A 13,796-nucleotide genomic window follows, 5' to 3' on the forward strand; every position below is an offset into this window, starting at 1 on the left:
TACCTCCCCAACTTCCCCAAACAGTGCCATCAACAGGGACCAAGTATTGAGCAGGCATATGCATGGACCTACAACACACATAAATACTACACACCATACTCATAGGCAACAGCAACTGTTACCACCACAACAAAAAGCTAAAGAAGAAAAATTATGCTTGCCTCAACTGATCCAAGAAAAGCAAAATTAAATGTAAGTTTCTGACTTTTTTAAAATGTCAGTAAACTAGGATATAGTAACTATTTAATAACCTTAACCTCAAAGGGGCACACATTAAAACCAAAGCACTGGATACTTAATGAAAAGAAATCCAAAGCTTTCTCCCTGACCAGAAACAAGACACATATGTCCCCTCTCACCACCCTTCTCTCCCAGCACTGGAAACCCATGCATTAAGAAAACAATTGGTTTATACATTAGGAGGAATAGACTCAGATGCTATGGTCATCTGTTGTTCAGACAGAACACAGCTGTTGCTAATACATCATCAGTGCAAAGATATAACACATTTTCCTGTATGCTAACCAGTAGAACCTCAAATTAAAGACAAAGTGTTATTCACTTGTACACACACACACACACCTCAAAAATGAATTAAATAGGAAGTCATAATATATAAAATCTGTATGATGAAACAAAATTATCCTCAAAGAATGAAAGTAGAAGTAAGTGAAAAAATATTCCACATTTGTGGATAAAGACCATAAATAATATGAACAGGTCAACTTTTGTGATCTTGACCTACAGAGTCAATATAATCCCCCTCTGAGCTACTTTGTGGATAAAAAAAGCAAACAGACAAGCAAACAACAACAAAAAACATGCTAAGGTTTATGTAGAGAAGTAAAATATCTAAAATTATATCAAAGGAGGTTTGCCATTATCAAGTAACTTCAAGAATTACTGTAAAGCTATAGCAATCCTAATGGTGTAGTATTAGTAAATGATATCACAGAGAGGGTATAAGACACGATCTACATAAATAGAACCAACCTCTACACCCTGAACAAAACTTTACTGAGAGGGCACTGCACATGTCCCGATGCTCTCTCACCAACTGGACAACTCCAGGGCACACCTAGACAACAGGTTATTACATGCTCTAAGAGCAGAAACGTAAAGATGCTACTAAGTGAAAGCAACCAAAATGAAAACAATAAATGCTGTGTGGCCCACTGTAAGACTTTCTAGAGAAGGCAAAACCTTCTGAAAAGGCAGTGGAGAGACGGGGGCTGGGAGAGGAAAGACTACAGGCAGAGCTGAGAAGACTGAGCACTGAAGCTGCTCCTCATCTCATGTGCAGCCATGCATGTGTGCCAGCCATCACTGATCTGGCGAACCTACACAGCACCAGCATGTACAAAGCCCAAGGTCATGCTGTCACAGGCCGGGTGAGAAGAACACGCCTATCACAATTCACCACTGTGTCAAAGGCAGCATTCTGGTTGGAGATGCCAGCAAAGGTGGGCAGGAAATATATAGGAAATCTGAACTGTCTTTAATATATATTGACATTATATATTTAATATACTGACATTAATATATTAAGTAAAAGACAGTCACAGCCTCACAGTGAAAATGTTGAACTTTAATTTTTTCTGCTGATTCTTAAGGCTTATATACTATTGGTCTGTCATTTAAATGAATTACTATGTCTTATTTCTGAAGTTAAAAAAAAATGCTCAAAATAACTATGAAGGAAAGAAAAGTCATTTAACTTGGCCAGGCACGGTGGTTCACACATGCAGTCCCAAGCAGTTCCAATACTCAGGAGGCTGGGGTAGGACTGTCAGCAGTTCCAGACAAGCCTGGGCTATAGTGTGAGACCCTGACTAACTGAAAACAACAACAACAACAACAACAACAACAGTAGTAGTAATAATAGTAGGAATGCCAGACCCTCTTTAAGTTACTAAGCTTTAACAGTGTATTACAAAGCCTCACAGTATCTGAAGACAGTCAACTGCCCCTCTTTAATGTAAATGAAAGCAAGCACCTGCAATCCCATCTGGGTCTCTGGACTGTGGGCAAGTGCAGGCAGTCCCATGACAGCAGCTTTGTAGTAACAAGTGGCTACTGCACTAAGCATGGAAAGGGGCATTCGGTTACTTTGGTAAGACTTCTCTTTATTCATAAACAGAATAGAATGGTTAAATGTGTTCATTCATGGTTACTGCTTTGGAATTAAGATCTCTCTCAGGAGGTGAAAATAAGTTACGCTTCTGCATAGGCGCTGCTTTAAAACAGCTTTTGGTGCACTTTGATAGTTTTAAACGAACTACTTCCTCAGTCTATTATGAAATGTGGCCACACAGAACAGTTGTCTAGGTTAAAGGAACAATGTACATTCCCGCACAGACGCGAAGCAGCCACGCTGCTCTCCAAAGGCTCACTTCGTTTGTTTTTCCAAGAATACCAAAGTGGCCCTCCTGTGCTGGGGCATACTTTTAATCCTAGGACTTGGGAGGCAGAGGCAAATGGATTTTTGTGAGTTCAAGGCTAGCCTGGTCTACATAGTGAATTTGAGATTAGCTAGAATCAGGAAACAAAACAAACCAAAGTTAATTTTTCAAGAAAAACATAACACATTAGAAGAAATGTAGTCCATAGACTGAGTAGATGACAAAATACATTTCAATATGTTTTATATTTGTCTTCTTTTCAAAGACAGAAATAAAAAGTACTCTACAAAGTAAAGGACTTTAGCGGAAGGCGCTTCAGTAGCTGATGCCACAAAGTGTCAACTCTCTCTCTCTTTGGCAAGCATTCTTGCGAAGAGAACAGAAGCACTGATGCTGGGGTAAGGTGCTGTTTAAGGAGTAGAATTAACCATCCCTCAATAGACAATCTCACCTGCAAAAGCATCAAATGTTCCAACTGACACTTACTCAAAAGGGAAACAGAATCAAATCTATAAGAAAAGTAACTAAGGTTGAAAAATTATCTTGTAAGGACCACATATGTTCTAAGACTGGTTCCATCTTGTAAGGACCACATACATTCTAAGACTGGTTCCATCTTGTAATGACCACATATGTTCTAAGACTGGTTCCATCTTGTAAGGACCACATATGTTCTAAGACTGGTTCCATCTTGTAATGTCCACATACATTCTAAGACTGGTTCCATCTTGTAATGACCACATATGTTCTAAGACTGGTTCCATCTTGTAATGACCACATACATTCTAAGACTGGTTCTATCTTGCACTTTACATCATGCTTTGAGCAATCCCCATTTTTCAAATGAAGATTAACATAGCATCAAAACTCCCAGCTACTTATTTTAAAGTTTCATTCTCCCATTATAAGACAATCTCACTTACTGTAGATTATTGTGTATTAAAACTCAGCACAAGTAAATGTAAATAAATATGCTCAGAACATTTTCACTTTTCAATGCCTATGAAATATACAACTTTCACATAGGATTAATACTAGGAAACACAGAAGCAAGAAGAAATGGTGATTTTCTGAAATTATATCTATATTTGCTATTGGAAAATGATGCAGAGAGCTTCTATAGAGTATCATCTTAAAAAGTGTCTACAACCTTAGTTGCCAATAGTAGAACACACACACACACACACACACACACACACACACACACACACACACTCTTTCATGGCAGTGTGTCTGTAACATACTTGATCTCAAGAGCTAACCACGTGTCTGAATTTCCTCTTGGAGCCTATGTGTCTATGTTTTCATTACTTTAGTTATTTTCCAGGCTGCCTCCTTCGTGAGCGAATGGCATTTCTAATAAAAATATGGACGCATCTGAGAAGTCACAATATGTTAGTAAGATGCTTTCTTTCTCTTTTACCTTTAAAGCTATCCATCTGAAGGCTTTATGCTTATCTATGTATATCATAGGAATGAAAAGAATTAACTCCCTAAGTGCTACAAACTCAGGCATCTCTTACCTAAATCTAAGAATGAGAAGTAAGGCAGGCTGGGGGGCCACGAGGTGCCATGACTGCAGAGCTACTCCCAGAGAGTGGCCCAAAACACTCTCTTCATCATGCCAATTAAGATCAATGGCCAGGACATGAAGGCCTTTCTTGGGACTGAAAAGTACTTCTGCAAAGAATTTAACTTTGTATAAAGAATACTAAGAATCCATGAGAAGTTACTGATTACCTTTTAAAAGTAGCTTATAAATTACTAAAATTTTTGTTTCAATTAGGATAATGGTAAAATTTATATAGCTTTAATACAAAAACATCAGCTATAAACCCCTCTACATATGTGCCTTAAAAGCAAGGTAGGTTCATCAATGCAGTGCCTGGAAAACTTTCACTATAAGCCAAACCTACCACCTGCTACCTGATTTTGGAAATAAAGTTTTATTCAAGCATACTTAACCCTTTACATACTGTCTATGACACATTTTGTGTTACAAGCAGGTAGACCATACAAAGATCATATGATCATCCCTACCATCTAAGAAACAACTTACTAGTTAGCCCTCTACGGCTACTGCTGCAGACTCCTGAAGTAAAGATAGACATTACTTTCAATATATATGTACAAGAGCAGAACTACATACATAACCCTAACTAGTGGACATACTAAATTGATTGAAGCGAGTTCTGCTTGCTTCCGCTGTCTTGATTGCCAACTGTACACTGATTACTGCCTTGCTTCTCATCTCCAGATAACTTCAGGATGCTGGCCGGTCCTGGTGGCATGCTGTATTTGAGACTATGCTACAACTTTGCACATACATTAACACTGATAATTTTTTCAGACATGCAATATCTGTATTAGTTAAAGAATGAAATGTAGAAGCTTCCCAGCACACATAGGCTTAAGCTCTTCCTTAATAAAGGCATTCAAATCTAAAACACAGCACACGGTGAAATAGGGTAACCCCAAACATTTCCCTTTTAATCTGCCAACCCAAAATGCTAAGGATTTGTATTCTGTGGAAGTGAAATGGCAAGTCAGTTCAGAGAATGCTTATTGAAGTACCATGTTAAAAAAAAATTCAGCACTCACAGTCTGATAACGAACTGTTTCTCTGTAAATAATATGCCTCTTACACTGCATTACATTAAAGCCAAATTAACAGCACCAAAAACCAAAGATTACCTTCTGGGTAATGCTACTTTACCCTGCAGTCCGCTCATATATACCCAAGTATAGAAACACTAATTAGTATTCCAAGATACTCTGCTGCTACCAAATTTAGAACCAACTTATGTACCAGCAATTCAAGGAAGACAGTTGCCATCCTAAGTAGTAAAACCAGCAGAGCTGTAACAACCCCAGGACTTGGGTACAGAGGAGGCTGGTCTCTGAGCTGTAGAACCCCTTACAGAGGACGTTCCAAGCCAGCCAGAGTTCCATGGAGAGACTGTCTCAAAAGGAAGGAAAAAGGAGGCAAGACTGTATCGTCGGGAACCATTTTACAAGTAAATTTACACCTCCATTAATACTCAAGAAAGAAAGGCAAGCTTTCCTAGTGGCACTGGAAAGTGTTCAGCTCGCCTGCCAAGTCCACATTCAATGTGAACGCCATCTCTCTTCACCTGCTCTGTCCTGACCTCATCTGTAAACACTTCTGCATCTACTGAAGGATTATGGATGTATTCACGGGATACAAAACAGAGCAGGCCATATGGAGTGACAGGCACTCGGAACACTTAATCTGATCACTCTGGGCAAGAGTAGCTTAAAGAATCCTCAAGTCCTCCACGGAGAGGACTGAGCATCACAGCACAGGAGGACTTATCTTCTCCATTGCCTCCCTACAGCAAAGGAAACAAACACCATATAAAATCAGTCTCAATACTGCACACTAATTTACTCCTTTACAATAGCAACAGGACTTTAAAAAGAATTATGCTAAAACTCAAATGGGAAGCAGAGACTATCAGAAAAAACTATGTCATTTTATTTAAAACAAAATAGCTTTAAGGCACAAAATCAATTTTCCATATTTAACAGTTTTTCGAGTCCATAGGCTTTCTTTCATGTTACATTTCTCATCACAAGAAAAAAATTGCACTGCAAATCTGCTTCTACAAGTCCTGCTTCTTGCTTCTTTATGAAGTATGCTGAGAAGTGTAGCTTACAGCTCACATGAGACTTGATTGTCCTTCTAAGCAAAGTTCTCTTCAATAGGGAGCAGACTTCAAATGTGAGAGCATTTCAAGTTACTTCCTTCTCCACAGTTCCGTTCCCAATGACAAGGGCTCACCCAGGAATAACACTGACAGGGGAAGACCAGATGGAAGTTGGCTAATTTCCAACTAGCTTACCTCACTTTTATTTCCAAATCGTGCTTTCAGTAGTATAATTATGTTATGAAAAATAGCATTAATGAGCAGGAAGCCAAAACATTCTAATGCTATCTTACAAGTAGAGAATCATTACATATTAATTTAATAAGAACTGTATGTAAGAGCATTTATGTGCACTGCTTATATCTAATAGCAATTTTTGTGAACTGATGGTTGAGAAGAGAATAGTCATTCAAAAGGCAAAACTGGGCTAGAGAAATGGCTCACAGACTACAAGCACTAGCTGCTCACCCAGGAGACTGGGTTCCATTCCCACTATCTGCATGGTAGCTCATGACTATCTGCCCTCTTCTGGCCTCCCAAAATGCAAATGGTGGACAGATATACATGCATCCAAGACATCCATAGACAGGAAAAAAATTACACAATGGGCAAAATTAAAGCAAAAACCAGTCATTTTCATGACCTTTTCTTCAAAGACGGCATCAGCTATAAAGCTGATGACATTACAAACTGAGCCCATTCTAAGGCCTAGAGCAGAGCTGTTTCTCATGCAGCAGATGAAGAAACACATGAGTGAGCAAACTGAAACCCAAAACTGTGGAGCGCTCTCATAATAATGGCAGCCATAGTCAAGCATTCGCCAAACAGCCAGCACACTGCCCAGTCGTAACAGCTACCCGTTTACTCGTACTGAACCCTGACGACCTCATGAGGTGGGGTATTGACTCTTCTTAACTAATGGAAAACTTATGCTAAAGACAGTTATTTGCAATCAGACACATCTGACGTATATGCCAGGAGCGGGTCATACTAACAGAAAAGCTGATGTGAGACACTTAGTAGGTGAGAGCCAGTTATAAATGTTCCTAACGTGCTGGACAAAACTCACAGAATTAAACTGCCCAATCCGCTACAAACTACTGAGAAATGCAGAAACCCCAAAAGTGATCACGCTATATATTCAATTATAAAATTCACTATGTCACAGATAAGAAGGTATCTAATTCTCACGGTAAAGGCAGCCCAGGCGGCCTTCTCAGAATGGTACTGCAGTAACGTAGAAGGTGACTTCATCTCCAACTCAACATTCTTCCTGCTATGCTCTGTCGTTTCTTGGGTGTTTTCATCCTGATGCACTCCCGAGACTTCACAGAAAGCAGCCAAGCCCTTTCCCAGAGCCCACTCTGCCACATGTGTCTAGGGTCCATACTACTACCCACCTGATTATTGTAACCCAGGAAGTTTCACTTTCTCTGTCCTTTCGTCCATGATACTGCTGCCTGACCAAATACATGCACACGAATCACACTTCCTTCCTGCCGAGTATCTTTTTATATAATTTCTAGTGGAATAACACTCCAGGCTAAAATTCAGTTGGCTACTCTTTGTGGGGTGTCGTATGTGGTGGTGCAGATTCACATGTGTGTACATGTATATAGCCTTGAGGTCAGCCTTGTTCTTTGACCTAGTGTCTATTACTGGAACCTGAAGCTCAGCTTTGCTAGGCTGGCCAGCTACCTCCCCAGCATGGGGTACCAAGCACACACCATTATCCCTGGCTTTAACATGGGTCTTGCAAGCATTGAAGGAATCCAGCTAGCTTCCCAGACCTGGAATTCGCTTCTTTCAATGAGGACACTCTTCCAAGGAGGATGCTCCTCTGGCATCCCCTCCATCTGCTATTATTTTCTAAGCCATGTTTATGCCCACAGGCTTCCTCTCAGAACTTCTCTGATTTTTCATACTGCCATTCTGTATTCTTGTCTACCAGTGTGTAGAAACGCTCATCAAGGGCTGAGAACTCAATCTGGAATCTGACCCTGTAAAGACAGAGAATCTCTATGCAAGTGTCTAGCTTTAAAGTTGGACTAGTCCCACAGCCCTTTGAGTGGAACTAGAAGCCTTTAGAAGGGCCATACCTTATTTCCTTTGAATTACACACCTCAACACAGAGAAATCTGAACTCACAGAACTGTCCTTGACTCAATCACCCAACACAGCACCTTAATTTTAATTTCATTTTAAGAGAAAGACAAATTCCGTCATCAAAAAAGACAAGAACTAGCATTCAGGCCACAAGGTCTAAAATCTAATGTCTGGGACCTCACCAAATGAGCTCCCAGATACAGACACCATTCTGTAACCCTGTATGCAACATTACACTGCAACTGAAGACTCCATCTCATCAAACTGGACACTGCCCCATGCGCTGAACTTTCCATAAGTCAAGTCTACAGAAAAGGATGTTATTCAATAATTTCCTCTCAAATTATTGGACCTTCAGTTAATTAGAAATTCTGTTTTTCCTTAGTCCTTTAAATATTAACATTAAAATGCCCCAATTTTACCCCCATTATTTACAGATAGCATATTATGTGAAAATATGATCAAGGCCATGATAAATTAGGAAGATAAAGCAATTTGCAACTACACTTGTGACTGAGAGATCTAAAAAATATAACAGCACTAAATGACTCCATTCTTCAGTATGTCCTCTCTCCCCAAAGTTGCCATCTAGATTACCCATAAAAATCAAATGTTATTTATTTCTCTATGGCAAAAAAGGGAAAACAAATGATATCACTACTATATGACCTGGTATATAAAATTGTGTTTTCCTGTTTCTTACCAATAAACCATGACAACTCTTGTCCTCTTTAGAGGACAAGATGGTTGATAGAACAGAATGGTATATATCATCAGTCATATGTTGTGCATGAATGCAATAAATAGATTAGATGTTTTGCTTCAGTGTTGGTTACATATTAAGGATTCAACTTTTACCACCCTTAAATGCAATCCTTACATATCAAATATTGCTTACTCATTCAGTCTTTTAGGTATGTTTTGCTTTGAACTTCATGTAAGACAGTCAACTCAGTCTGCACTGCCACCCTTTAAGAAGGTATCCCATTACAAACAGGCTATGTTTGTATCTGGAATCTTAACAGCCCAGTCCTATGTGAGAAATTATCTATTTTTGCTATAAAATCAATCAAAGGATATTTTATTTAGAAGTACCTTTTTTTCCCTAATAATACCCTTTAGGGGAAATATATTCTTGACAATAAAAGTTTAAAATGGGAAAGCACAGAAGGACTAGAGGAAACTAGTTTAAAAGAGGAAGCCAGAACAAATGTGGTACTAGGCAGGCCTGTAAGAAACATGCACGTTAAAACAATGTGGAGTTCTAAGTTAGGATGCATACAGTTAGATGTCTTTAATTAACAAAGAAAAATAACTCAATATACATGTTAAGCTAAATAAGTCTCTGTCGTTTCCTATAAATCAGAGTCACAATAAACAAAGCTGCATGCTCTTGTTGGCCCTCACAGAAGGAATGACTAGGGGAATACTGCTGGTAAGCAAGCCAATCTGCTAATGCTGATGCAAACCTCTAAGAAGGGAAAGCAGAAGAGACTCAGTAAACAGCCCTCTGCAGGGATTTCTAGAAGAAAACCTCACTGTCATCAGATCACGCTCACTCACGAATATTTAACTCTACAAGCCCAAAGGCTCTTGTGAGGGACCCCTCTGAAAGTCTGATCCTTTGAACTAGGAATTAACATAGGCCTGACTGCTTAACTCTATCTGTCGGATGCTCTTGCTGATTATGCAAATTAGAATTGAAAGTATTTGTAAGACAAATAATTGCTTTACAGAGTCAGCTTGCTGATGGCACATATAATTAAATATAAAAAAGGACCAAATGGCTGTTTAAAAAGTTATAATAAAATTGTTGAGGCCAGGGGAAACAAGAAAGAAGAAGAAAGAAAGAAAAACAAAACTTTGAAAGAAAAGTAAAATAATCTTAAAATAACTGATTAATTTTTCCTTCAGCCACATAATAGAATGATTTTGCTGGAGGGAAAAATCTTTCAGTTCCAAACAGTGCTTCCAGGACAATGCCAAGTGACTCTGACACCGAACTTCACTGAACAATGAGAAAATTAACTATCCATATGTACAAAACTAAAATAGAAAGTCTTTTTAAAAATAATAGCATCTAAGCAATTGAAGTCAAATAATATTCTCGACTTGACAATTTAGCTATTTGGCCAAGAGCAGCTTATGCATATTGCTGCAGAAATCATCGAGTTAAGACTTTACCATTAAAGACAGGGCTGCACTGCCAGTGTTTGGAATACATTTCGCAGAAAGCCCCCAGTCATGTTTTCAAGGCAGCAGTCATCAAAGTTAAACTCGAGGCATGCTCTGATGTCTTAGAGGGTACCTTCTGAAATATCTTAAAAGACTGCAAGATTCCTGGTTCATGCTTAAATCAAATGCGGAAAACCCTACAATGTACATAGAATAGGCCAGCTCCTCCCACCAGCCCCTTGCTTGTCAATAATAATGTCCAGTGAGCTCACTTAGTGGCTCGTCAGTTTATTACCAGCATAGCATCTCAGTGTGGGCTGGTCAAGTATGTTTAAATGACAGAATAAAGGCAATCACACATCTTAATTGAAGATAAATAGTATAAAAGAGAAAATGAGAACATCTTCATTGTTCAGACCACAAAGATTTTCTTGAAAAATAATTCTTGTGAAGAATCTAAAAAAAAAAAAAAAAAAAACCACTATGCCAAAGCTATCCAATCCATATACAACCAGAAAAAAAAAAAAAGCCTTTCTCTTCATGCTAATGTACTTAGTAGTTTTTGCTACACATAACAGATTACAGAAGGCAAAGTCTTTCAACACGGAACATTTATAGCTATGCATTTTACAAAACAATGCCCTGAAATCTCTAAAAATTGTTAGCCCTTCTTATTTATAGAAATCTAATTTGACAATAATGTTTTTTTTTCCTGGATGGACATGTGGAAATCAAATCAAATTCAAATCAGCTTCTAATTAATAGAGTAATGACAGTTAAGTTCCACATCCATTATATATGATGACACTTTAACAAGCAGCTCACAGTGCCCTGCACTCTGAACTTGGGCCTTTGAACATCATCTTTAGTAGCACTGAGCTTTAACAGTCCCCAAATACAAGCACGGGCATTCCCCTCAGGATCTTGTAGTCAAAACAAACAACTCTATCTACATCTATATCTATCTATCTATATGTGTGTGTGTTTGTGTATTAGATATAAATATTAATAGATATAAATATATTACTATATTTATGGAGTTTGTTATAACAAACTCTAGACTGCTGTTTTGATTCGTGTGTAGGAACGACTGAGAGCCAAGAGCTATTCTTACAGCAACATACACAGGTACACTAAGGCAAAGCCTGCACCACATAATTTCTTATAGCACAGATCTTACTACTTCATTCTCTAGATTAAAGAGGAAAAATAGGGTTAATGAGCAATACAGGCAGACTGGGGAAAAAGAAGCAAGCGAACAGATTTTTTTTTTTTTAAGAAAGGATACAGCCTTAAAGCACCAGTCTGAGTTCCTACCGCCAGGATCTTCTGAACGGGATCAAAGGCCAGGGCTGAGGGCTGATAGGGGAATCCATGGCGAACAGTCTGGGGATGGGCAGTGACATCACAGGAACCCACCGAGACAGCAGGCAAAATCCGAAAACAGAACAGCCCACAGTGAGTTAGAGTTGGGCCCAACTATACTGGATCAAAGCACACACACAGACTTAGCACTTTAAGGGGGAGTTCGGGATGGGGGTGGGGGTAGGGGGGAGGGTGGACTCTATCTTAAGGAACAAGCACAGAAGCACAAATCATTTAAACTCCTGCCTTGCTACAATGCTAGTAACTTCACAGAGGGCAATTTTCTATGAATAGCGTATACTATTCTGTTTGACGCCACGTTACTCAAGTTCGTAGTGGTCCAAAATTCTGTAAAATCATTCTGAAGTGTGATTCGTATTGCATCTTAAGAGAAATCACCCAAACGCGGTTTTATTTGAATGCTAAATTTAGGGAGGGATTTCTAAAGAAAAGTTGTCATGAAACTAATAGAAGGATTTAGTTAAAGAACCAGCATTTGCAATTCTAACGATGAAAATGGGTGCGAAAAATAATCTTGTAATTTTGTATTACGTCCGGAATAATTTTAGGACATAAGAACCGAATTGTACGTAGGCTTTTAAATCACCGCTGTAGGAAGGACCTAATGGCTATCTAGGAAGCAGGCGATTCTGGATAGGGAGGCTCATATGCCTTTCTCACCTAGCAGCTGGGAATTAATCCGCTGCATCATTCTTTCTGAATTACATACAAGACCTTGTGGCAATCATCGTGCCAATTCACTGACAAAACCCTCCGCGCTAAGTTTTTAACCAAACAGGCTAAAAAGAATCCTGTGACTTCAGGTGGTGAGCCGCTCGCACGCATTCTAAGGAAAAAGTGATGCGAAAAAAAATAATAATAAAAAATAAAAAACCTGGTTGAACAGGTTTGCCTTGCCCACAGACGACGTTCATCACACACTGCTGGAAAATTTCGACGTCAGTGGAAGATAATAAAATATGCGCGAATATAAAAAGTATTTCTAGGCCACTGTTACTAGCATCTAGATGGGGATTAAAGGCAAGGGTTGGGTTGCCTTGAAATGATTGCTTTTTATGAAAGGGAAAAAGACACCGACTTATAAGAAGTAGGGGATCTCTGTCCAAATCCCCCAGCAAGGCACGTCTGTCAAGGGTGGGGGGCGCCTTCTTGGAGCGCTGAGCTCCATTGGCGCGCTCTGCCCTCGCGCTCCCAGGTGCTGCCCAGCGGCCCCCTCAAACGACCCCAATCTTCCCACGACAGCTTGGCCGGGCTGCGCGCTCCCCGCTCCCTTCACCTTGCAGAGTTGGAAGTGTTCGGACTGGAGCGTCTCCTGGATCTCCGGCTCCCGGTTCCCAGGCGGGTGCTGCTGCTGTTGCTGCTGTTGCGAGGCCGAGGACGAGCCTGCGGTCAGGCCGTCCAGCACCTTCCTGATGTTGAATTTCCTCATGGTCTCGCCCAAGGGTCTCCCCGCTGCGAGGCCCAGGTAGGGGAGGAGGCACCGGCTGCGAAGGAGTCCGAGCCGCTGAAGCCGAGCGGCGGCTTCGACCGCGGGGAGCGAAGGAGCAGCGGGGAGCAGAAGATAATCCCAACAGGAAGGGCTGCGACGACGGGCGGGCGGGCGCGCGGCGGCGAGCCTTCTTCCTCCGAGGCCGCCGCGGCTGCAGTGGCGCCGGACGCCGCCTCCTCACCTGGTCGCGGCCGGGCTCCCGCCGTCCCGCGCCGCTGCCGCCGCATCCATGGCCCGCAGCCCGGCAGTCCCCCGGCAGGTCCCGGGCTCGGCCTCCGTTCAGCGCAGCCGCCCGGCCCGCATGGCCCGGGCACCCGGGGCCGGTCTCCGCGCCGCCTGTCGCTCTCTCCCCGGATGCTCGCTGTCGCCTCCCGTGAGCCTCGGACCCTGGCCCTCAACGCTCGGTAGAGCAGGCGGCGAGCCGCGGTTCCAGCGCCGGCCGCGGCGGTGGCGGCAGCTGGGCCTCCGCGGAGCGAGCTGCCCGGTGCGCATGCGCGCCGCCGCCCCCGCCCCCGGCCGGCGGCTTAAATCATCCTCCGCCGAGGACCAGGGGCAGCAGCTGGCGGA

The 13,796-nt window shown here is 41.3% G+C and overlaps 1 protein-coding gene across 9 annotated transcripts in view; it reads right to left on the reverse strand.

Moving 5' to 3' along the window:
* Positions 1 to 13,773, reverse strand: part of Stxbp5 (syntaxin binding protein 5 (tomosyn)) — a 145,741-nt gene extending 131,968 nt beyond the window's left edge. For 8 of the 9 annotated variants that reach the window (XR_001779636.2, XR_003948820.1, XR_003948821.1 and 5 more), the window contains exons 1-2: positions 13,017 to 13,773; positions 11,643 to 11,740 (exon numbers count right to left, since the gene is read on the reverse strand). Coding sequence is in view for 5 of the 9 variants with exons in the window: in XM_006512928.3 (XP_006512991.1) it covers positions 11,643 to 11,740; positions 13,017 to 13,169 (251 nt within the window). In the remaining 4 variants the exon portion in view is untranslated. The remainder of the gene's footprint in view (positions 1 to 11,642; positions 11,741 to 13,016) is intronic. The other variant, NM_001081344.2, reaches the window with a different exon arrangement.
* Between the last annotated feature and the right edge of the window lie 23 nt (positions 13,774 to 13,796).

This window comes from Mus musculus, chromosome 10 (genome assembly GCF_000001635.26).
Source record: "Mus musculus strain C57BL/6J chromosome 10, GRCm38.p6 C57BL/6J".
Lineage (NCBI taxonomy): Eukaryota > Metazoa > Chordata > Mammalia > Rodentia > Muridae > Mus > Mus musculus.